At 39.7% G+C, this 24,668-nt stretch overlaps 1 protein-coding gene across 1 annotated transcript in view; it reads right to left on the reverse strand.

Moving 5' to 3' along the window:
- ROS1 (ROS proto-oncogene 1, receptor tyrosine kinase) overlaps positions 1 to 10,872 on the reverse strand; it is a 67,329-nt gene extending 56,457 nt beyond the window's left edge. The window contains exons 1-8 of the mRNA XM_063151060.1: positions 10,587 to 10,872; positions 8,834 to 8,887; positions 6,900 to 6,959; positions 6,182 to 6,208; positions 3,372 to 3,432; positions 2,605 to 2,753; positions 1,331 to 1,469; positions 650 to 851 (exon numbers count right to left, since the gene is read on the reverse strand). Coding sequence (XP_063007130.1) covers positions 650 to 851; positions 1,331 to 1,469; positions 2,605 to 2,753; positions 3,372 to 3,432; positions 6,182 to 6,208; positions 6,900 to 6,959; positions 8,834 to 8,887; positions 10,587 to 10,709 — 815 coding nt within the window. The 5' untranslated portion in view covers positions 10,710 to 10,872. The remainder of the gene's footprint in view (positions 1 to 649; positions 852 to 1,330; positions 1,470 to 2,604; positions 2,754 to 3,371; positions 3,433 to 6,181; positions 6,209 to 6,899; positions 6,960 to 8,833; positions 8,888 to 10,586) is intronic.
- Positions 10,873 to 24,668: the final 13,796 nt, after the last annotated feature.

The following is a 24,668-nucleotide window of genomic DNA, read 5'->3' on the forward strand; positions in this document are numbered from 1 at the left end:
TTTGGTTGGCAGGTTCCTTTTGAAAGATTGCCTGAGAAACATTTTATCCAGCTGGGAAGCTGCTACAGAAGTGCTTGACTTTCAGAAAATGCCTGTTTAAATATAATGCTCTGGGGAAATTCAGAATAAAAACAAAACCAACCAAAGTCCGAATTGTTCAAAGGCAAAACAACAACACGATCTTCTAAATTTCAATTCAAAATATATTTTCAGACTCAGAAGAACAACTCAACTTCATTTCAAAGGAAAATCTGTATTTACCAGTACAAGCAGAATGCTGACCTCTGCATTTAATAAAAATGAAGGCATTTTTCTAGATGCTTACAGGACTAGAGAAGACCCCTCTATCTTTCTCCCACTATACTAAAAACATGCCACACAAGCCGAAAAAATTAAAAACATCAACTAAGAAAATGGAGCCTCCCACCCCTATATACTGGTGCTTTTCCTTCCTCACCATCTGAGTTCTGCAAAAGCAGCCAAGCTACCTGGGGTAACTCTGTTACCTCAAGGAAGGCGCCCTTGCTTTTGGCAAGGATGTAAGTAAAGAGCACAGTTGTGCAGAAGTGGCATTAAGGCATACTTGGTGCTATCTGGGCAAGAAGTGTGACCTCACGCCTGGCCACGTTGGTATCTTTTCTTTTTGTACCTGTAAGTGGTGTTTGGGAAGGTGGAGTAGAACTGAAAGCTGTGCCCTCTTGAGGCTCTCAGCAATTCATGATTCTCGCTGGTCAGGAGCAAGTTATATCCGATAATCAATCCATTCGGAAAAAGTGGTGGAGACCAACTAACTTCAACAGTGTTTGGACTTGAACTCTGAATGTCTTTAATGACAGGAGCTGTTGCAGGAACTGCAAGAGAGAAATATCTGACTCTGGTACTTGATTAAGACATTAATTTATCTTGATTTTTAAATCTATTTTTAGGTTTCACTCCTGTTAAGTCATTTATACGCCAACAAATATTATAAGGGACAGTTAATATTTCAGCAACATTTCAGGGTTTCTTTTAATGTCCATGAAAACAGGAGTGTGTTTCAATCAAATACATGCATATTTATGTACAAAAGTATCCCATGTGCCCTCACAATTTTGTCCATGTTTCTGTGCTTGTTTTTAAAACCAAAGGCAGGGAGAACTACTAAATCTTCTAGGTCAAACTAAAAGAACCTAAAGTTTTTTTTAGTTTTGTTTTCTGCAGCTGCCCAAGAGACAACATACATGTGATTCTAAAGATTAGACACCCATGTCTTCTGCCAAAGAAACAACAATGAAACTCAAATGTTTCTGTTAAGGTCCTGAAAGATGGAATTAATAGCGCAATTCATTACCTCCAAAAGCATGTGTCCGGTAGCTGGGGCTAGGTGGAGAATGGAGCTGCAGCTGAGATGTAATGATCCAAACCACTTGAAACACGTATTCCGTGAAGGCCTGAAGGTCTTTGACAGTATATGAAGTTTCAGATACTACCTAGATTAATGCACAAACACAACTGAGCTTGTTCTTCCTCCAGCTACGGCTACTTTCATGAGGGCAAAAGAGGTCTCATACAACAATATACATATTTCAGGATAGAAAAGGGCAGCATTGTAAGTTTAATTAAGAGGGAATTCTGAAATTTATTTGCAGCATAGACATTGATTTTCCATCTCTTCAGAACATTTCTCTTTCCTCAAAACACAGCACCAAATCCCAACAACAAGCAGGTAGATCAAAGGATTGATGCAACATAATAGTAAGTTTTAAGAAAAAAGTTAAAAGAAAAAGCTGAAATAGTAGCATGTTACAAGCAATGTATTTTAAACATATACCACAAGTTTCAGGTACAAAGGATCCTAGTTACACTGAAATATTTGTTGTCTGAAGTAATTGCTCCCTATTATTTCATCAATGATTCATTCAGAGTAACTTCCTGCTTAGCAAATTATCTTTACCTTTGATTTGTGGCACCAACTTGTCATGCCCTGTAAATTGGTCCAATAGAGATGATGGCAAGATAACAAGTGTACAGCTGACGCAAAAGAACAAATTATGAGAATAACTCTACTGAGTCAGAACAAAGGTCTTTCTAGCCAAGTATTGTGCTTTGACAAGAACCAAAAAGAGTTCTCTAGGGAAAGGTGTTTAAAAAAAAAAAAAAAAAAGAGAAGAAAGCCTACAGCTATATTTCTCCTGAATATTCTCATTGGCTTTTCACAAGCATGACTCAACATGAAACAATGGGAATATTTGCATTTATTAGAACTCGATTTTTTTCTTCTGCTAATTTTTCCAGTCACTTCTCAAACCCGATTTAGCAATTTCAGCATTTTTAATATTCAGGAGTTTAAATTTAGCAATTTAATATTCACATGTGCCAGGAAGTAGCTGAACATTTCAACTACCCATTCAGTGAGGAAATACATCTTGCTAGTTTCCATCAAGGTCCCTAGTTCTTGTGCTGGAGGAAATGGGGAATCATCCACTGCTTCTCAGCTTCCCCCTGCCACTCATGATTTTGAAAATCTCTTTCATGTACCTATTATCCAATATCTTTAAAAAAAAAAACAAAAGAGCAAAGAAGAGCCAATTTCCTTGCAAAGTAAAAGGATGTGCCCTCTCTTACCTCTGTGTACCTCCAGTCACCAGGGAGTTTGTTGAACTTCCACTGGATAACATATTTCACCCCAGAGATGTTAGCTGCCTTCCACCCTAATGTGACACTGTGGTTTCCAATGGCAGACGCAAATGGTGCGCTAGGTTTGTTCAAGTAGCCTGAAGGGAAAATACAATATAACAGTAAGAAATAATCTTTCATGGCAATTCCTGCATCTTAAAGGTAAAAACCTTTTACCTCACACACCTAAAAGCTGCAAAGCCCATAAAAACATATAAAAGAATATATTATTATATAAAAGAATATATAAAATGTTGCTGAGTAACTTGCATGGCATTTTAAAGACAAAGACAGTTTGATAAGTCAGACAGCAATGGGCCAGGTTCAATGTGAGCAGTTGCGACTCCTATCCCATACTTGTGTAAGTGCATTTTTAGTTACAGCTACTTATCAAAATTTCTCTGAAAAGAAACATAGAGAAGGCATGAGAGACTTTTGAAAATATTTTCAATATTTCAATAGCACTCTATTGGCCCAAGGTATCATCTTAAACAGTTGAGACTGGATTCAAAAAGTCTCATGTCCATGAAAGGGAGGGGAAAATGTTTTACTCCAAGATAAACTTCAGTGTATTTGTTAAAAGAAAAAAAAATAGTAGTTTTCTGATTAATGAAAGTACTCAAGACTTTCCTATTTCTCAAATAAATCCAGATCATAGAACAAGACTAAGAATTTATCAGACTGTTAGTTGGACACAGGACTCTATTCAGACTTACTTAGTGCTTCATCTCCATATGCATCCTCTGCACAGCTACAGCCAAACTTACAGGAAACTGTCTGTGTAAGGTACAGAACTCACTGGTTAGCATTGTGTGAAGGGAAACTTCCTTCCAGAATCATGCAGACATATTTTAAATACATACAAATTCTGTGGACATTTTGCATATGCACAAATCCAGTGGAAATAATTATATTAAATCTAAAAAATAGCACTACCATGAACTCACTCCAAAGATTTTCTTGAGAGACTTTTCATCAATTCACTGGGCCCTGAATTACAGGTTTCCTCCTTACACACTGTTCCTTTGTGGAAAGCATGAACATGGGGCTGCATTACAGCTGGAAATACACTTCAGTGATGACCATGGAGTTAGGAAGACAAGGTTTTTGACTAGTTACTAATATATTCCACATGTTGCATTCCACCCTTTCCTGCTTCATGTATTCCCTATGAATGAGGCACATTCCTACAATGTATTTCCAGTGAATTTTCAAAATAGCTGAAATCAGCAATTTTTTATAACAGCCATGCCTAATTCACACTTCCTTTTCAGCAGCTACTCCTTCTGTTACAGTTGTGCCTACAAGCTGCAAATATAACAAATACCCCAGGGCAGTGAGCTCTACACCGGCATCTTAAGAACAGAAAATTCCTGAGTTTTCTGAGTAGGGAAGATAAGTACAGTGTCATCCTGCTTTTTATGTAGAGAACTTAAGAAGAAGTAGAAACATGCTCTAGGTGGGTCTCAGTAGCTTTAAAATTGAAGGCAAGACTGAGTCTCCTGGAAATCCAAACTTTTTGAGAAGTGGTGATTTGAGCTTTTCTAGGCAGGAGGTTTATTTGGGCTCATTTTTTTCTGCAAGTTCATTCAGCCTTTAAAGTCTTGAAGTTTGCTCCACACAGCAGCAACCTTTCAAGTGATAATCAACCTTAAGATCATTCAGAAGCAATTCATTATGGCAAGTGAGGGAGGTTTTATAATTGCTCTTCCTATGATTTGAGGAAACACTCTTCCAGCACCCTATGGAAACTGATAAGACATGTTATTTCAGACAACACAGTTGCAACCAAGACAGATTTGAAAACTTGCTTAGCTGTATATTCCTATTTACATTATGTCACATCTAGACAGTCAGTGCCAAGTGCAACCACTTACAATTTTTCCAATATTTTCAGTTTCAGAGAAAAAAATAATTCCAGGTAAATTATCACCACTGTTAGCAGGTAAAAATTCAGGTATTAGTAGTTATCTAATGTACAGTGGAGCATTAATTTATGACTAATACTTATTTGTTTTAAGAGGTAGTGTCCCCAGATTTCATGCTGATTCATAGTGCCTTCTGCCTCATTGAACACAGGTATTTCTGAACATTTGTTATTTGTTGTGTTATTCTTTCTTCTGATTTTTGTCTGAATCTGAACCATAAATCTAATTTTTGCTTGAGGTAAGAGGATTGCTAAGGCTCCTAACCTTAAATTTTAAGAGAAATTTGCCAGCTGCTCTACTTGTGAACAATAAATCCTCATATTTGCTCCATCCATCAGCAATGTTCTTATATAAGCCACAGTCTAACGTCTTTTCTTGTGACTGCTCCCATGAAATTCAGTGGCAATCCCCTGTTCCTAGATGGAACGAGAAATACTACCAGATTTCCGTCACAAGGTGCATTCAGAAAACAGAACTGAGCTAATGCCAAAGAAAATGTCTCACTCCCACTCCTTTGCTCTGCAGGCTGCAATGACCTGATCCTTTGGATGCAGTGACAGTGTGTGCCTGACATGTGGGTAGTCAAGTCAGTCAGCTGATCTAGTGGAAAGATAATCTCAAAAAAGCCCCTGCAGAGTCAGCACATTTAACTGGCATATTGTGTGACCAGACAGGCAAAGAAAAAAACCCCAACACAAAAGCAACAAAACCCTGCACTCGTTTTATGTTTCTACAACAGTAATTTGGTTACTTCTTGGACTGGGCCTACAGACCAAAACCACCATTTCATGCATTAGTAAACCTTTGTCATCATCACAATTGGACAGACTAAAAAGCATTAAAAAAAAATCCTTTCGATCAAATTTCCAGGTTGCCAATGGGTTGGTATTCTACTCATGATTCTCCAACTCCTCCATCACCTTCTTGAAATGTATTGCTTCCACCTGGGATCAACCTTCATCCTGAGGTCTCAGCAGTGCCAAAAACAATCTTTCAATCATCTCATCCCCATCCTACCCTATCCTCTATGTTCATGCTGAAAGCATCCATCTCTTTACCAGCACTTTGTTGACCCAAACTCATCACTGTGAACACCAGTCCACCCACAGAACTCCCCACTTAAGGTCTCCTTCTAAGGGGCCATATGTTGCCCCTTACTGAATTGAATTTTATTTCATTTAGGCTCTATCCAGGCAAGAGCTTTGTCCTCTAGCTCCCAAAGAGCTCTTCTAGCTCTTTGTTTCCATTTCTCGCCAAGCTGGTCTCATACCACCTTAACAAGCATTCTCTCTGGATAGTCTGTGATGGAATTCATGGAAAGCTGGATGAACAACACTGTTGAGAGAGCCTAGAACATGGTTTACATAAATCTGTCCTGTTTCACAATAGTGAGATTTGTCTGCTTTCTTAATGCAAGCCTGCCCTTGGTCACCATGCTGAAAACGTACATAACTCATTCTTCAGCTTTAGGGAGTACAAAACAATTAGACCTGAATTGATAAGTTTGTGTATCTACAGTGTATTTCTTAGCACTGTGAGGACATAGCAATCACTGAAATAGTGATTGTTTTGTATTACCCTGATGGCATTTAACTTACCTCACATGTTCTAATGTATGTCTCATTCTGCCAAGAAACAAATTAATAAAATGTGCGGTTAGCAAAATATAATCAGAGTATTTCAAACAGATAATACCAATTTATTAGAATTACTTCCAGTGAAAGTACATTACAAAACTTTATCACTGGCAAATAATGAAAGAAGGAAAATCCACATTTGAAAAACACAAAGTCAACATTAGAGTGATGCTAAGGTTGAATAAGATTCAGGTGTTCAAGATATGCAGAAAAAATAGAAGTTTGAAAGCTATCATGGCATTTTTCCCAGACCAAAGCTAGTTCTCAGCTGCCTGGTTTAGTAAAAACAAGAAATCAATCTACCGAGGGCCTAAAATGTGCTTCATTTACATCTGCATGCAACTCTGAAACAGGTCAAATAGAGTAAAATCCTGAAAAGGACTAGTGCATTCTCACTGTCTAAAAACCTGCATTTAGCCTAATGAGCTGCAAAATACATATATTCTGACAAACTAATCAAAAACCTTTGATATTAGATGCAATTTGCATAACAAGAATTATTAATTTCCCAAAACAGAATTTATAAGGAACAGAGAAAAAAAAAGTAGGCATTATATCTTTTCACAGAAACATTGCTCTGATTGGATTTTGAACATCTGCCATTGGACAGGATACTTGACAGGCTGGAGACAAGTGCTCTAGAGCCAAAGCTCAGGTAATACACTCAGGTAATACTCACACATTTCAGTGGACAGTCAGTTTGCACGGTTGCATTCCAAAACTGACATCCCTGTGTACACTGCAAAGACAGAGGATGGCTTTAAAAATGTCTTTGAAAGCAGAATTCCAAAGGCAAGGGTTACTCCACCATTAGCAATATATTAAAGGTATACATGGTTACTATAAATACTCAGATCCTACAGTAAGAGAGATATGTTGTATAGCGCCCTTCTCCATGCAAAATCAAATACAAAGCAAAATAAATTGAGTCTTGTTGTGGGAATGAGTTTACTCAGCCAGCTGTGATGTGGTCAGCACTCCCACCAGCCCAGCTTTGTTTTAACACTGTGTTTTACTCTGTGCAGAAGCAGCAGATATGCAGTGTGCAGGACAGCAAAGCACAGAGGAAAGCTGTTCAGCACAAGCCCTCCTGCATGAGCACGCCAATAGGCATCGGCTTTAAAACCATGGGGTTTCAGAGAAGTAATAAATATTATGTTGTTCAGTTTTGATATTGGACCTCTCTTGTTTATGTCGTCCCATCTACTTCTTAGTGATTGTAAAGGTTTTTCTTTTTAAAGGGAAGCTGGAACACCGTTAGAAGCAGAAGACTGGTACTGAGTGTTGAAAAGCCTCATGAAAAATATAGTGAAAACCTGATAACGCTGAGCAAAGATACTCAGCAAATTAAACAGGTGAGTCAACCTTGCTATGTATTGTCACTGACAACACAGACTTTTATGATCCCAGCATCATAAATGGCCCAGCCTCACTAGATACCAGGTGCTGAGAGGCTGCTTGTTACTAGTCTGTGGCAAATACTGAAGACTGAATTCTCCACCACTCTTCAAAGAATATGTGTAATCACTGATACTGAAAGTGGCAGGAAAAAACTTTCTAACACAACCTGAGCCATTAGAAAGCAGGCATTCTTTTGCTGTACAGGACTCACAGAAGGACGTCTTATTTCTGTGTGTGTTGTGAGACTTTTCAAAAAATATTTATCCACTATAATCATACCTATAAATTGTGTTTCATAGGTATTATAAAATCACATAATACATGAACATAATTTTCCTAGAACTAATTTCCATATATCTGCCTCCTACTGGAAGTCCTGTTATGGTCCTGAAGGTTTATCAAGAGAGGTCTCTGATGGCCATATTCACTGAATGCTTCAATATTAAAGGTGACCCTTCCTTGTACTTTTTCTTTGGGCATGCACTGTTGCTTCTTGTTACATAACTTGCAAAAACCCCACTGTAGACCTCATCTCCCCTGGTTCCAACCATGCTTATCATCCTTCATGCATACCTCTCTGTCCTTTTATCTTTTTTTTTTTTTTGCTGGTTAGTCTCTAAGCTTTATTCAGCAACTTCATGGGAGCTGAAAAGTTTTATTCTCTATGTTACCTATCACCACCAGCTTGAATTGCATTTGCAATCTGAACTAGGAAATCAGCTGAAGTCCTCAAAGAATGCACATATGGAAAGCTCACATTAAACTCCCATGATGGACACAACTATTTGAAGTCCTAGAGAACTCTAAATGTTCAACAATTATAAGTTTTCTTATGCTGAATCACTGAGAAAATGAAATAAACCACTTAACTGTACAGAGGTAACTGAATAAGACAGTCTTAATGATTTGCATGTTGGACAGAACACTAGTTTTGACTCATTGTCTCAAAAATGAGAAGTTATAAACTTTGTAGATCACAAATGTGAACATAACACACAGCAGAGATCATCACCATTTACACATTTTCTTTAAATAAAAATTATATCCATGTCTCTAATAATTTGAACGAAATCTACCCACTCAGTGACTTATGCTAGACAGGCACCTGTGCACATTTTCATGAATTCTTTGAAAATATGATCATTGTACCCATTGTATTCAAATACTAGGAACATAAAATGTCAATAATTAACAAAGTAAACCATTACTCACTGCTCCAGTGATGTCACTAACATTGCAAAGGTTAGTAATTCCAAGTTCTCCTTCCTGTAGGAAAACATATAATTTTTTTAAAGTATCAAAATATTTCCCCAAAATTCTTTGATTAAAACACACTAAGTCATTGGCTTGTTGTAACCTGAATTTTCTTTGGCTGATGTTTCCTCATCTGGAGAAATTTACTGTTGAGAAGTAGCTTCTCACTTGATTTCCGAGATACCATCAAACAAAGACATTGGTGGAATTAGTTGGTGTTTGTCAAAGCGTCTGAGGTAGGAATTTGGCTCTTACCTCCCCATTCAGGTTCACTGAGTCAATAACAAATCCTTCACAAATATGTTGGGCTTAAATGACAAAGCCAAGTGGCTTTGACCTCCTGGGAGCGGAAAGACCTTCCCTTCCAGCTAAATGCCTTTTGTTTGGCCACCTTCTGAAGGGGTTTTACGCAGCCATATGGCGATCGCCACCACCCTTCCTCTCCTGCCAAAAGTGCTCTCCAGTGAACCTGCCAGCTTTTTCACATCATTCACAGTGTGCAAAACCATCACCGTCACTCAAGTGCAAATGATTTGAGGATGTATGCAACAACCTTAGAGAAGCTGAATAGCAGCTCTTAAATTTTTGACTGGAAACCAGGTAAGAGCAGCCTTAACAAAGCAATGTCTTCTCAGGAAGACATTTCCAGCACACTAAGTACACCGCAACAATAGTGAGAACCAAAGCTGTCACAAAATAAGAAAATCGAACACAACAAGTAGATCAGAGGAGAAAAATAAGATTTACAACTCTCAGACTCAAAGATTACATTTTTCACACCTGAATCAATATGTTCACTGAACATAAATGTGATTTTCCTGTCTTTCAAAGCTGAAAGGAAGAGCAGCTTATTTCTTATTCTGAATTAATTTGAACTCAAATCAAAGGATCCCCATTAAAGTTATCATTGCATGATAGGTTTCCATCAGGGAAGGCAATTAACTCTTTCACTGGTGAAAGAGCTCCAAATAGTTTTAAAGAAACTGTCAGAGAAGTGTATGAAATAAAATAGAGCAGGTGATAGTTCTCTGCAGCAGGTTTCCACAATTAGCACCAAGACACAAAATGTCCTTTTTGCAAAGCAAAGATACACAGTGCTCTAAAACACATCCACACATTTCTGGCAAATAGAGGCAAGGAGGCAACTCCTGAAGGCAGTATAATTATCTAGATTTCAGAGGTTTTCCTTATCTTTGTCTTGCAGTTGTAGAATGTATTACACAGTATTCCAAGGAATATTAAGAAATTATAAAACTAAGGATCTGATCACTAATTTTAATACTTACAGAATTACCCACAGTTTAAACCAGCTAACTTGAAAATTAAGCTGCAGCTCGGTTCAGGATAGTACTGTGTGTCACAGAAAGAAAATTTCTTGTGACTTTACAGTTTTCCTCAATTATATAACAAAAGCCGTGGACTAGACTGAAATGAATAAGTAAAATGAATAAACTGAAAGAATAAAAGTTTATCTTCCCCACCATCCAGGGTCTTTAGCATTTATAGTAATTGCATGCAATCAAAGTAGTGGGACTTGTTCCTTACCAGATATCACAAATCCAAATGTTAAACGTTAATTCTTGAACTCTGCTCTTAATAAAAAAATATTCTTTTGAGAAATTTTGAAAACACTGATAAGCAACATGAAGTTCTTACAGTGCTAACAACAATCTGTATTTCAAAAGATTAGGAACAAGTTTTGAAAACTTACCAGGTTACTTGTACATAAGTTTTGACAGTTCCTTGAGAAAGCACAGTACACTGCAGAGATCCATAGACAGCAAAGAGCAACAAGCCTTTTTAGGGGGAAAACCCACAGGCAAGCGTTCTTCATAACTTAAACAATTTCATCTGGTAACCTGCCTCTTCCCTTGACTTGGCCATACAAACTCCTTCTAGTTTAGGTGACGGAGATACAACCGTGAAATTTCTGTATGTCAGATCATAATAATATTTTCCAAATCCTAGTTTACACTCCGCTCCTTCAACAACTTCTCTGCTTCCTGGAGCACTTGTCTTGAGGTTACGCAACCTCTATTCCATAGTTTCTTATTAAGCCACTGAAACAAAAGAGCTGACAAATGAAAGTCAGTGTGTCGACTTACACAAATATCATTAACGTAAAAAGGAAACCAAGGGCAATGCTTAACCAGGTGCTCCGAGCCACGTGGAAACAGGGAAACAGTGGGAAAAAACAGCCTAATGTTAATTTTGACTAGATAAAGTTATTTCTAAGTATTTGTATGTAGATGCAGCTAAGAAAATTTGTTGTTGATGATGAATAACATTGTTAGAACACAATTCGTCATATCAGACATGGAAAAGAATTTAATTAATCTTTTTTTTAATGACTCTTTCCAAATGTTCTGTTTTCACACCAGAATATCATGAAGAACAGACCAGTGTCTGCCTTCAGATGCAATCTAGACACAAACTAACCAGAGCCAATTTGCTAGGGGCTCTCTAGATGAGGAGGCACAATTGTACAAGTAAGTTTGCATCTATATCGTGGAAGAAAAATGAAGCTGATAGATAAATCATGTGTCTGATTTAAAGAATGGTTGAAGCTGAAAGTTGAAGACTCACATTAAAGAGGTCCATGAAAAGTCAAGCTTAAGACACACCCAGGCTCTGGTCTGTGGCACATCTGTGCTGTACCAGCAGAGATATCCACAGAGTAATTCTGCAGTAGAAGATCAATCCAGCTTACACACACACACACATATAGATGTATACATAAATAAATGCTATGCCATTTTGTGCATGTGTATTACTCATTATAAATCAAATGTGCTACTTTATAAATAACACAGAATTTGGTGATCAGTTGAGGCTGGCACATCTATTATTGCTGCTTAGAAATGGTACCCGCTTTCCCACCATACCTTTCCAAGCCCTGCTGACTTGCCAAGGAAACATTTCTGCAGTCATGCAATACAACAGGCTGGGAACCTGGTTAACACTAACCCAGCAACAGCAGAGGTGAATTGAATTGTTTGGCATTAACCTAATGCTGTTTTTTCTGGCTCAGGCTGTAGTAGAATCCCCTGTGCTGTCCTGCCCATGCAGTGAAAGGAGTAAAGAAAGGCTTTTCCTTTCCTAAGGCAGGAGGAAAGGAAAAGCCAGGATGGAAACAGACAATGGACGTGGCTCAATGTGGTCCAAGGAAGGAAAGGCTTTTAGGACCAGGATTCTTCCTTTCCTTTTTTTCCAGTTGCCCTGGGGGGTCTCCTTGTGCACTGTCTCAGTCTTTATTACTCAAGGCAGCTTCCAGATGAGAGTAAGGCTCACCTAGGGTGAGGTTTGCTTTCAGCTATGCAGGTGTGGAGGAATTACTGCCCAATTTGCTTGTCACTTCTCCACTCAAGAAGGATGCTGCCCCCACTCCAGCCCATGAGCAAAGCTGCTCAAGAAGGAGCTCCTCAGATCCAGCCAAAATAAGCCAGTTTAGTCTGACTGCTTAAATAGTAGGTCTCTGTTAATCCAGCTCATCTTGGCTGAAGTTTCATCAGAGCTCACGTGACCAGCAACACTGAAGAGGAAGCTGGTGACAGGCAAATGGAGGCTGCAATTCCTTCCTGAAGCAAAGAACTTTGGCTTTGGACAGTTAGGACATGTAGGACCTTCAGGATTTGGTCTCTAGGACTTTTAGGTCTATAATAGTAAATTCAATATAGCCACATCAATACCCCAGCAAGTGGCATGGGAACAATGTACCCACATCCACACTTTAAAAATCTCTTATTCATCCAAGAGAGGATAGGCATAGCTGAAATACCTATGGTCAGTGGCTCTTAGAGTTACTATATCCCAAACTGCTCCTGGATATTATTTGTGTTTGTGTTGATGTGGATCAAAATCAGACAGAGTTCAACAATTGATCTATGCGGTCACTCAGGATTAAGAGTGCTGTCTGGCATGGTATTAAATTACTAACTTAGACATAGCACAGGTAAAAGAATATGCCTAAGTTCAAACTTTTTAAAAAAATCTTTTAATAGGATTTAAACAGTCAACATTTTTTTTAAATTAGTTTTGGATTTTTTAAAGGAACTGTTTGATTGTAAGGATATCTAGGGTGTTTTTTCAGGATGGAAAGGGAGAAGCACTGGGAGATGAGAAATACAGAATCATAGAATCATTATAGTTGGAAAAGACTTCCAAGATCACTGAGTCCAACCTTTGGCTGCACACCACCATGCCAACTAAACCATAGCACTAAATGCCATGTCCATAGGTTTCTTGAATGCTTCCAGGGATGGTGACTCCACCAGGTTAAGAACCACATTAACTCCTGGTCAGGAATATGATCAAGGTGCATCTTCGTCTGAAGAAAAAGTTCACAGCACCTTAAAAATAACAAAACATTTGGCTTGTCAGACAAGGAAATGTGGTTACTATCAAGCACACATAATGAACCCTTTGTAACCTGAAAGCTTGGCTGTTACTGATGAGGATAATTCTTGTCAGTCTTGTCAGTCTATGAGAGTGTGTCTTTGCACACTCATATAGGGGTAGTGCACACGTGTCTTGCACAAATGGGCTCTAACCATTACAGTTAGTTAATAAAACACTAATATTAAAGATACGATTCAAATGAACTACTCAAATGGTGCAGAAATTTTTCTTCAGCTTCCAGCACCGTTTTCCACCAGGTGTCACTGTAACATCCCATAAACCAAGACTTTCAAAGGAAAAAAAAAAAAAAAAAAGGCACTGCAATATCTCCTTCCTTGCTTACCTTCCTTTGAACACACTGGGAGAACAAGCAGTAACAGTCACCTGAGTCTTTAGATTTTTAACCTGAATTTCAGGAATTCTACAAGAAGAGAGCATTGTATGGGTTTTAGAAGCTGAACTTTAAAAGGACTGTTTGCAATATCTGTAAATAACAAAACATTAAGTGTAATTTTTAAGTACATCACTTCCATCACACTGCACACTGATGTGGTTCTAGGGATCCACATTTTGTGAGATATCATTAATAACCTAGTCCTTTATATTACATATCTTCTTACAGAATATAATTTCCTTTATTGCAAAGAGCAGCACAAGTACAGACCAGTATATCCGCAAGGGAGAAGACTGAGAATTAAGAGAAAAATAGAGAAAACTTGATCACAATTCCCTACCCGGACAGAAGTACATATCAGAGCTCTTTGCAAACTATGGATTCATCTTTCAAGTTCTTCTGAGTTTCTTGTAAGAAAAACAGAACTATTTGCAAAGGATCAGCCCTGATAGCAATGAGTAAGGGCTATCATACCTTGAGGAGAGACATGTACATTGTTACTGCCAGTAAAGTGAATTACAGCTTCTTTATACCTGAAATCATCATAATCCATAAAATCAAAACTTTCCCGTACATGGACATGCACAAGGCGGTGCATTTGTACACATGAATAGTATAATATAAGCAGACCCAGGATCAAAGACACAGAGCTTTAGTGCTTTGCTGCACTTACAGCAGAAGATTAAAATTATTGGCTCAAGGTGGGTTGGCAGCCTCTACCATTCACCCCAGTGCACAGCCACAGGCTGTTGCACATACAGCCAGAAAGATCAGCTGGGAAACACCTTCTGGGCTGCCAAAAGGTTACAGATCAACACATTAACATAAACTGATGGCAACTTCAGCTTATTTTAATAGTAGAGGACAAAAGCTCTCAAATGGTCAACTCCCAGCTGATCCAGACCTGGAGTTGTGTCATCATTCCTGCCCTTGTGACAGCAATCTTCATCACAAAGTTTGGCCAAAAATCTCAACGTAATATCCACTCCAGCCATCTAATTTTAATCTCCTCCCACGTTTGAGTCAGGCGCCTAAAATCTCATCAAATGAAACAATTGTCTGTGTGCTGCCTCTCGAACACATCTGTGCACGGCTTCACAAAACAACAACACACAGCAGGAATCGGCAGGACAACAAAAACAACAAAACAGGACACGAGATGGCTGAGGAGGCAGGCAGGAACACCCAAAAGCCCACAGATGTTTGTGTCTAAACTGGACTGTTTGCGTCCTGTCACACAGCACAAAAAATTCTTTGAAGTTAGACCACAGTTCCCGAGTCCTATCTTGATGAGAAGGAAAGTTGGGAGAGGTGAGAAAGGAGAGACTGTCAATCCCTCAACCAGCCTACAGGGCAGAGCAAGGAAAAGGAAAACCTCAGCTTTTACTTATCAGTTTCTATCTTTGTCTTGGGGAGGTCATCGTGAAAAGATATGCTGATGTGAAGAGTGAAAATGGATTTTTCACTCTTTTCCAAAGATCATAGATTATTCTCATTTTCCCTCCAGCAATGGGCCCCCATTAGATTTTGAATTTCTTAGTGAAGTAAATGAACAAGGACCCTTAGGGCAAAAAGGTTGCCTCCACTGCCCCAGCCTCCCTCCTTCCCCTTTCATTTGTTAGTGCAACTGCTAAGACAGCTGTTTGTCTGGCAATAGCAGCCAGTCGATCAGGGAGTGCTGTGCACAAACAGAGGGAAGGCCATACAAGAGAAACCCCCTGGAGTCTGGCTCAAGATTTATATCTATCTCTGCAGATTAAAAAAGTGGGGTCGGGGAGGGGGGGGAGAAACAGACTGTTAAACTGGATCAAATTGGAAAGACAGTCATGCATGAGATCCTTAGCTAAACCAGTCAGGAGACAGGGATTTGCTTCTATTGATCTGCAGTAATGACGACTGGAGAAATGTCTCATTAAACGATGCACAACGATGGGTTTCAGACTAGGCAAATTTGAGCTGTGGAGATTAACAGGAAGAGATGTAAAAGCTAGGCCAGGATAGAAAAGATAAGGAATGCTAAAGGGTAACATGGATCTATAAATACATTGCTAGAAAATTGAAATCTAAAAAGGAAAATAATATATTAGAGTTTATTAAACTATGTTTGTGTGATCATCATACACAACATTAGGAGAGAGTGAGCACAAAGTAACAATAAAAACCTTGTTAAGTAGGTAAAGCTTGCACTTTTTTGTATTTCTTTAAAGACAGTGAGTTGGCAAAGTATTAGCAAAGCTATTCAGTGATTTGTTCAACTGTGTTATCTATTAGTTATTTCCTGATTATTACTAAACAAATGTGCTGTCTGAAATTTGAAGAAAACTAAATTTTAACATACACATGTAGCAGGCAGTGCAACAGTGTGAGGGTAAAATGGCCTGATGCAGGATGTCTGAAGAGGATTGCATGAAAAAGATGTGCAAAGGGTTTTAGAGGGAAACAGAAGGAAAGAAGATTGCATACCACAGAGGGAGTGACTTATCGCTCTGAGCCTGTAGATCAGTGTGTAAGAAGATATAAAATCAAGATTAGGAGAAAAAGACAAAAGGTGCAGAAGCAGTAGTGCAGATTACACAATCTTCAATCTTTGTAAAGATCTTCAGAACAGTCAGGTGTTCAGTTTGCATAAACATCTCCCATAAAAGTCTCTACCTCTAACACCCCTGGTTTCCATGGCATTCCCAAATACCTGAACATTTCATCTCCCAGTAGTTCCATAAAAAGAAATTGCTTATCCAGCAATCCAGGAGAGAGCCCATCTGCTTTGAGCTCCTTACAGACTGAGAAGCAACAGTGCCCACTGTGGAGACAGAAATTAACTGGGGCTGGATTTGACCATTTCAATCACCAGCCTGAGAAAGTGTGTTGCTGAACTGTTATTTGGATGCACTGCTCACTAACCTTTTGGTACATACCTAGAGTCCCAGTCCTTTGCCTCCCATAAATTCCCACCCTCCTCTTCTTGACTGAGCAGCACCCCTGGGTACAGGCACTGACACTGGTGCACAGGAACAAGCAGATCCCTTTCTCCATGCAAGCAAGAGCAAACCTCCTCACAGTAAGGGAACAAAAATTAAGGATGTTTTCTAAAACACAGGCTTGTTCCAAACAGTTGGAGATATATCTAATCCCTTCTTTTCTGAAGGAGAGGGAAACATTCCCTGGGAAGACCATAATTAGCTGGGATCTACCATCAGGAGAAATCCTGGGGATGTTAATCCAGTGCATCATTTCCACCTGCAATAACTGCTAAGAAGGTAAATGCTGTGGGCAAGACAACGCTTTGTCTTGACTTGCTAGCATGCACCAACACCGCAGGCAGCCCAGTCAGCTTCAGGCTTTATCCTCCAAGGATTTAAACCACTCTGGAACACCAACAAGTCTGCTCCTTGCCCTTCTGGGTGCAGGGGAAGGCCTGAGCAGAGCTCCACAGCCCCAAATTCAGATCAACCTGATGAGGGCCAGCCCCTGCTGAGCTCCCCCATTGTGCACTCAATCCCCTGTTATGGGGGACATGGGGCTTGGTCCCATTCCCTAAACACAGGTTCCCAGTGACACCTTCTCTGTTGCTGGGAGTACCAGATGTTCACCCTGGACTAGCAGTGTTTAGGTACTGTCAAAAATAGGTTAGAAACTGCTGTAAAATAGTTGATAGATGGTTAAGCATGTACTGTTAGTTTGGTTATTATATTGTAAAAGGGGTTAAAAGGGTAGTTATAAGCATAACACATCTAAGCAAAGTGAGGCATCCCCCAGGCAAAAACGAGCCAGCCTGGACAGAACATAATGGGCCAATCAAGCACCTTAAACCTTCATGCAAATGAAGGCTCCAAAAAGAAACCAATCCAAAGGGACAAAAACACAGGATAAAAAGGGGCTTCTGACCCACTGAATCTGTGCTGCTCCATCTGGAACATCGGGGACTACGCTACTGAAAAGACCCAGCACCAGTGCTGCAGCATCCTCAACAGGAATGCTCCTGCTCGGCCTGCAGGCCCCCATGCTTTAGGCCTTTCTTTTTCTTATCATAAAAGCTGAAATCACTTTAGTCTGGGAGCTTGCTCTCATTTTTTTCAAGTACCATGGTAGGGTGTTCCCAGGGCAGAGCCCATCCCACCCCCAGCCAACAGCAGGGCAGCCAGGGCCATCATCCAGCACCTTGCTGGGGACAGAGAGGCAAAGGTTGGGATGTTGCCCAGGGATGGAGAGTGGCCCTGATGTTACACTCCTGGGGCCGGGGCTTCAGGGGCTGACACGGGGCCTGGTCCCTGGGGGAATGGGGGAGCCCAGGGATGCTGGGCAGAGCCAGCCCATCCCAGGTACACCCTCAGGGTGGGCTGGCAGGTGTCACCCCAGAGCAAGGGAACCCTGCAATTCTGGACCAGTAGCTGAGAGCCATGGCGATCATTCAAGAATCTCAAAAGGCCACTGATCTGAGTCTGCCAACTCCATTGACTGCAGCAGCAGTCACGCAAATTTAGATGTATTGATTTTAAATTAATTGCAATGCTTTTAAACAGCCTGAGTATTATCTGCCCACAGCCATATGTGCTGACCCCCAAGCTGGCACAGCCATGCTGTCAGAATAACAGCAAGATGGTGGGTTGGGTGTTAAACTAGCTTTTTTATTTTCTTTTGCTGAGGAAATTTCCTTCAGGCTGAGGGAAGTTTCCTTCCTCAGGAAGTTGTCTTTACTGAGATGCCAGGCAGGTGCCAGAGCAAGGAGGACAGGCACACAAAGCTAAACCCGCACACTGCCAGTGCAGGTGCATCCCGATGCCAAGAGAATTTATCACCTGTAAAGGACATCAGCCCTGGCATGGTCCCAGACCTGCTTTCCTCTCCTTTCCTGCCCTAGCAGTGCAGTCCTTCCCTCCCCCTTGCACCAGCTCTGGCATGGTTTTGATCCTCTCCTGAGCTAATTCAGGTCCCCAGCACAGCGGAAAGCCATCCACCTTGTTGTGAAGAGAATGTTCTGCTACCTCAGCAAATTGAATTAGCTCAACACAACATCAGGTGAGCTCCAGGAAGAGGGGAAGTGAGGCAAAGAAAGGAACCCTTTGACCCAGTTGGTTTGAGCCTTCACTCTAGCAGCTGCTATTGTTAACTAAATTTAGGTCTGATACATTATTGTCCCTTAATAGAGGGAAGCCTGGGGAGCAGGGTCTGCTGGTCATGACATGTTTGAGTGTGATCTTGCACAACAGAGCAGTGACCTCTCTGTGCATTATGATAACACAAGTAGTAAGAGGTGGCCTTTAATTGTGAGCACATCTGGACTCCTAAAAGATTTGCAGAACAATTACATGCTTAAGCTGTAATGAAAAACACTACCTCAATGCAAAGCAGGCTAAGACAGGACAAACATTAAACAAGGGATGTCATACAGGTTCATATGTTTATGCTCCCAAGATTAAAGATCTAAACTGGTTTATGAAAAGTACATTATTTTTCCAGTATTATTTACATGCACAAGCACAATGATTTCCTTTTCTAAGGCTGAAAGGACTCAGTGGAGCTCAAAGTAAGGGATTCATTAAAAAGAGAAAATCTCTGTATCAAAATGGATATAAGAGAATGAATAATTTTAAAACAATAACTAAAACAACTATTTCTGAGAAGATTCTTCTGGCTAGGTTGCGGTAGGGCCTGGGTTTTTTGTTTCTTTGGCTGGTTTTTGGTTTTGTTTTTTGGTTGGGTTGGTGGTTTTGTTTGGTCATGTTAAAAATTTATTTTCCAGCCATGTTTTGGATTTCTACTAAATCACAAACCACAGAAAGACTATTCTCTGAAAAAAGGTTAATCTGCCCTTTCATAATAATGCGCAGGTTAAGTAAAGACCATATCCTTCAACCTCCCTGGGCATTTGTGTTCTCAGTCCAGTGTATTGGGGAATAACTATCCTAACAGCAATTTAAACTAGGTGCAGACACATGCAGTCTTCCATTGCTCTGCAAGCTGCAGAAGTTGAGCAGAGCGAAGAGCCATGCATACAGCAATATCTTGAAATGTTACAGCACTAGAATCTAGAAAGCATGGACCAAAACACATTTGGCACTGCTGTCAATAAAGGCTCCCCCAGTAATGTCAAGGTACTTTAGATTAGGCCCAAGAACTAATCTGAAGAAAGATACTCTGCCCAAACAAGACTGCTAAGCAGTAATGTTCCATTTAGTGGAGATTCCAGGTGCACAGTGTGCCCAGGTAGATCTACTCCAATGTCTGTATGCCAGTAAAAATAGTTCATTGCATTTTCACCCAAGTTTTTCAGATAAATGTAATACATATGAGGAATTGTCTATAAGTGTGTCTTTATAATACTAGTAAAATAAAACAGCTATAAGTATTTATTTTATGTAGCAACAAGTTAGCCTTTACTTGGTAGAATGGCTGTCTGCAAATGTCATAATTATTTTCTATGACTACGGTATCTCTGTCATGCTGTTTTTGTTTCCTGTTGTCATTATAGTGCATGAGTTCTATTGTCATTACATTGCAAGGGTTCCATATTGCTAGAATTTCATACCTCCTTGAGGTTTCTTGTAGGCAGCTCCTCCAGACACTGACTCCTCCTTGCCCTCACAGCAGCAACTGACTCCAGTTCCCTTCAGTCAACCAATCCACTCTTTTATAACACTCCTCTGATTGGCTACAGCTGTGGCCTGCTAAAATCAGGCCTGCTCCTAATCCTTAATAATTGGCTCAGCTGCAACTCTTTAGGGGGCAAGATTACTTTCTATACTACCTTTATTTATTTATGTCCTATCCCCCTACAATTCCCCCTTTTTCTTTTAATTACAGACTTGCAGCATTTCTAGAAGGACATGTTCAAATAAATTAACATTATGATACATGCATATATTTCATTTAGAACTAAGAGTTATATAAATGTTCAGGCAACATATTATAGCATGAATATATATATTTCTTGAGTGTTGGTTCAGTTTTGCAGATTTTCTCAGTTTACAAAGTACTTATCTTCAAAATCTTTTATACTCACATTTAACAAACATTAATAGCTGCAATTGATATATGTTGCCTGTAGTTTAGTATTCAAGTCCTTTTCCCCGAATCCAGGGGGTTATATAGGTGAGTCCTGTTTCCCCAAATCCACAGGGCTATACAGTTTAGTAGTCAAGTCCTTTATCTCCCCAATCCACGGAGTCATACAGTTTAGTATTTAAGTCTCCTTTCCCAAATTACATCAGGGTCACCATTTGTTGTCATTATAGTGCATGAGTTCTATTGTCATTACATTGTAAGGGATATGTATGGCTAGAGTTTTGTACCTCCTCAATGGTTCTTGCAGACAACTCCTCTAGGCACTGACTCCAGTTCCCCTCAACCAGCCAATCCACTCTTTTATAACACTCTTCTGATTGGTTACAGGTGTGGCTTGTTAACATCAGGCCTGCTCTATAACACTCTTCTGATTGGTTACAGGTGTGGCTTGTTAACATCAGGCCTGCTCCTAATCCTTAATAACTGGCTCAGCTGCAACTCTTTAGGGGTAAGATTACTTTCTATACTACCTTTATTTACTTATGTTCTATCCCCCTACAGTTTCCTTTGCTGTGGTGTTTGCTATTTTATTGCATTAATGTAATTCTACAGATCAAAGCAACAACAACAACAAAAAATCTTGGGACAGTAACGTAAAACAAAGAACATCAAGAAAAAATACTGGGCATAAAATGCAAGGAAGTAAGTGAAAGTTCATGGTCCACCAAATCCAGGCTGCAACCAGAAGAAGCCAATGTGAAATTACCCACATGTGCTCCAGAGTGGTTGGTAACTGAGAGGCAGGCTGAAGACCAGCTGGGCTTCCTGCTCCTGCTCATTTAGAGGATAGGATTTGCCTCTCTAGATCCCTGGTAACAGGAGCATATTGGTGGGAGTGTAGGAGAGGAATCAGATAATGCCACGAGAACTAATCAAAACCCATTTGATCGCTCTCTTTTCCAAGTAAAAGCTACAAAGACAGCTAGAAGACAGTTCCACATGCTAACGTTAATCCCAATTATTGATTAATATACCATGCTCATCTTTATTTAAACAGGAAGTCAAATACCTATAAATGGTACAGTATTCAAATGTCCACAGCAGAACTCTGAGCCTAAAAGATTATGGTAACTCCTGAAAAGGTGCTGAGTCCCTGTAAATCCCTCCTGAGCAGGGTGCTGCATGAGAAAGCCAGAAACTGCAGGGACTCAGATCTTCTTTGAGAGCAGAGGTAACTGGAGAGCCTGAGCAGGTAATTATAACCAGGGTTAGTTTTGGCGTGGTTAGAGCAGTTAATAACAGTCTTAGCTGTGGCTGACTTCACCAACACCCTGCTCACCATTTGGCATTCTGGGTGTGCATCCTGAATCCTTTTGTGCCAGACTAATCCCAGCTGTCCCAAGGCATCTCCTCTGTGAAGCTGCCTGATTCTTTGTGCACATGAGGAGCTGTGGCTGGGTGGTGGGCGTTCTTACAGGGAGTTCAGCCACAAACAGTTGTTCTCTGCCCCGGCTGCTCACGACAGATGAAGGTTTCCTTGTTCCCAGGTGCTCTGTTCATCCACTGAAGAATGACGCCATGAGGGGTTCGCTCAAACTTTTTAAGCTATTGAGGATAAAAGTGTATGAAACAGATAAATGTTAGTGTGGGAACTCAACATGCCCAGGCAGCAGGAGATGGAAACTCAGGTTAGGCAGCAGAGCTGCTCACACAGTGGATGCCTGGCCCTTATTTCTCTCACCTGTGCAGGCAAGCAGCCCACAGTAGGTGCACGCTTGGGCTGAATCCACATGGACAGCCAACCCAACCCCACCACCCTGCACCAAAACCTTCATCATGCTCAAGGGAAGGAGGGTAAGAATGTCTGATTTTGGTGAACAAATGCCATACTGAATATAGAGCAAAAAATTAAAATACAGGCTGAATTTAAGTCTTGGAGGCAGACCTAACTGGAGCTCAACTATGTCTATCACATTTGGAAAAAGGCCTTTAGGACCATTTATGAACCCCAGGGCAAAGAACAACTACCAGCATGCATGTCTGTCATAACTAAGAATACAGTATCTTTAATGAAAAGAAAAAGACAGAAGAAAGCTAAAAGTTCTTGCTTTGGGAAGGAATATCTGAGAAATTATACTGTCCACACAAACCTAACTTTAGGTGGCAACAAATATGAATTATTGTTTTTTTATTATCTTATGAAGAAAGAATGTTCAAAACAGATTTGAGTGTTCACCAACATGATATATTTACTTTCTGTTGTGCAGTCATCTTTGACAAGGAACCTAAAGCAGGCTCTAAGTTTTTATATTTCATAAACAGGCACAATAGTACATTAATGTAATTTAAGTAATTAAAATAGGAGAAAATATTCACTCAAACTCACATTTTTCTAATTATTTGCAAAAAGGCAAAAAGTTTTTTACAGAGACAGATTACATTTGATCAGGCTTTTACATTCAATAAATAGCCTGGCTTCAAAAGCAATTCACAGTGAATCCTTAAACTATATATACAGTTGCGATCCACAGCTGTGTCAGTATGAATTACAAGAATTTGACCTTGTGATTCATTGGCGTAGTGGCCCAATGCTGTGCAGAAATGTTGCACAAGAAGCTTTTCCTCCATACATAATGATTATTGCAGATTTATGCCTTGTGCTTCCACTATGCATAACTGGCTTACTGCTGTGCAGACTTCCACTGGGCCTGTGCAGAGCACAGGAAGGGGAGAGGGACCACATTCCCACACATCATAATTGCTAAATTAATAAGCATGATTCCCATCCCTCTCTCTTGAAACAAATGAACTGAAGAGAAAGAAGGTCTTACTTTTCAACTCCTGAGACTGAGTTCATATCATACCCTGCAGGAAAACTGCAACATGGTATGATAACCCTTGAAATTAGGAAGACAAGCTAGATCTGGAGTAAACTGAATGACTGCTTTTAAACCAAGTAGTCACTCAATTCAAACTTATATTTGCTTTCAGCTCTCTTAGTTATACAGGCACAAGTATCATGATCAATAAACCAACACATAAACTGCCCTCTCCAGTGTGCTTAAGTGGCACACTCTCTATATTAGAAATTATCAAGTCCTGCTTATTTGCATTCATCTCCCATTACTCCACACCTTTTGGGAAAGATTATAACTAGATCAATTGTCAACTTTATTTAAAAGACATGTGATTCAAACATAATTGGTCATTCCTGGAAGTGACCATTGGATTGCCTCATATTTTGTACAAGTAATTTCTTAGCTCCTACTTGGATGCGATCTCATAAACATGAGTAAATGATTAAGACTACTTGCTTCCCATGGAAAAAAAATGCAGACTGTGCAAATTCAGCTGTGAACTCCCTCTTGAAAATTCCAAACGTTACCATTAAAAATTACCCATGCATTAATGGGCAAAATTTGACATTTTTTAAAAGTATGAGGACTTGCAGCATCACAAAATCTCTCTAAAACACCTATAAAAAACAATCAGAGTTTTGTCACTGACAATGACCAAGGATGCTGTCAAACTAACAAATTATAAAACAGCAGGCTCTGTTTTGACAAAAAGTGTCATGAATCTCTAGATCATAAAATCTTTCAAGGCACTCCTAAAAAAAATATGTTTAAATGAAAAGGAACGTTCTGCCCTGTATTTCTTGACAGCAGCATAGCATGTTTGGTTGATTGTCTTCAAAATCCAGATGATTAGCAACTTTATTTCTTTTTCCTTCAAAGTATGAAAAATTATGACCTTAGACGACCAAGCAGCTGTGAGAAACTGCAAAATATGTGGCAGTGGGACAAATGATTAGTCTTCAACTTGATCTCATAATTACATCATAATAGGTGACATGATTGGATAGGTTACAGCAATTAAAGTGATGAAAAGTGCACATTCATCCCCTATATGACTCTCATTAGAGTTACACCCAACTGCTGCTATTGCAGTGAATGAGGCTGGTTATCTCTTAGCATCCAATTATCCCATAGACATTCC

This window comes from Melospiza melodia, chromosome 3 (assembly GCF_035770615.1).
Source record: "Melospiza melodia melodia isolate bMelMel2 chromosome 3, bMelMel2.pri, whole genome shotgun sequence".
In the NCBI taxonomy this organism is placed as follows: domain Eukaryota; kingdom Metazoa; phylum Chordata; class Aves; order Passeriformes; family Passerellidae; genus Melospiza; species Melospiza melodia.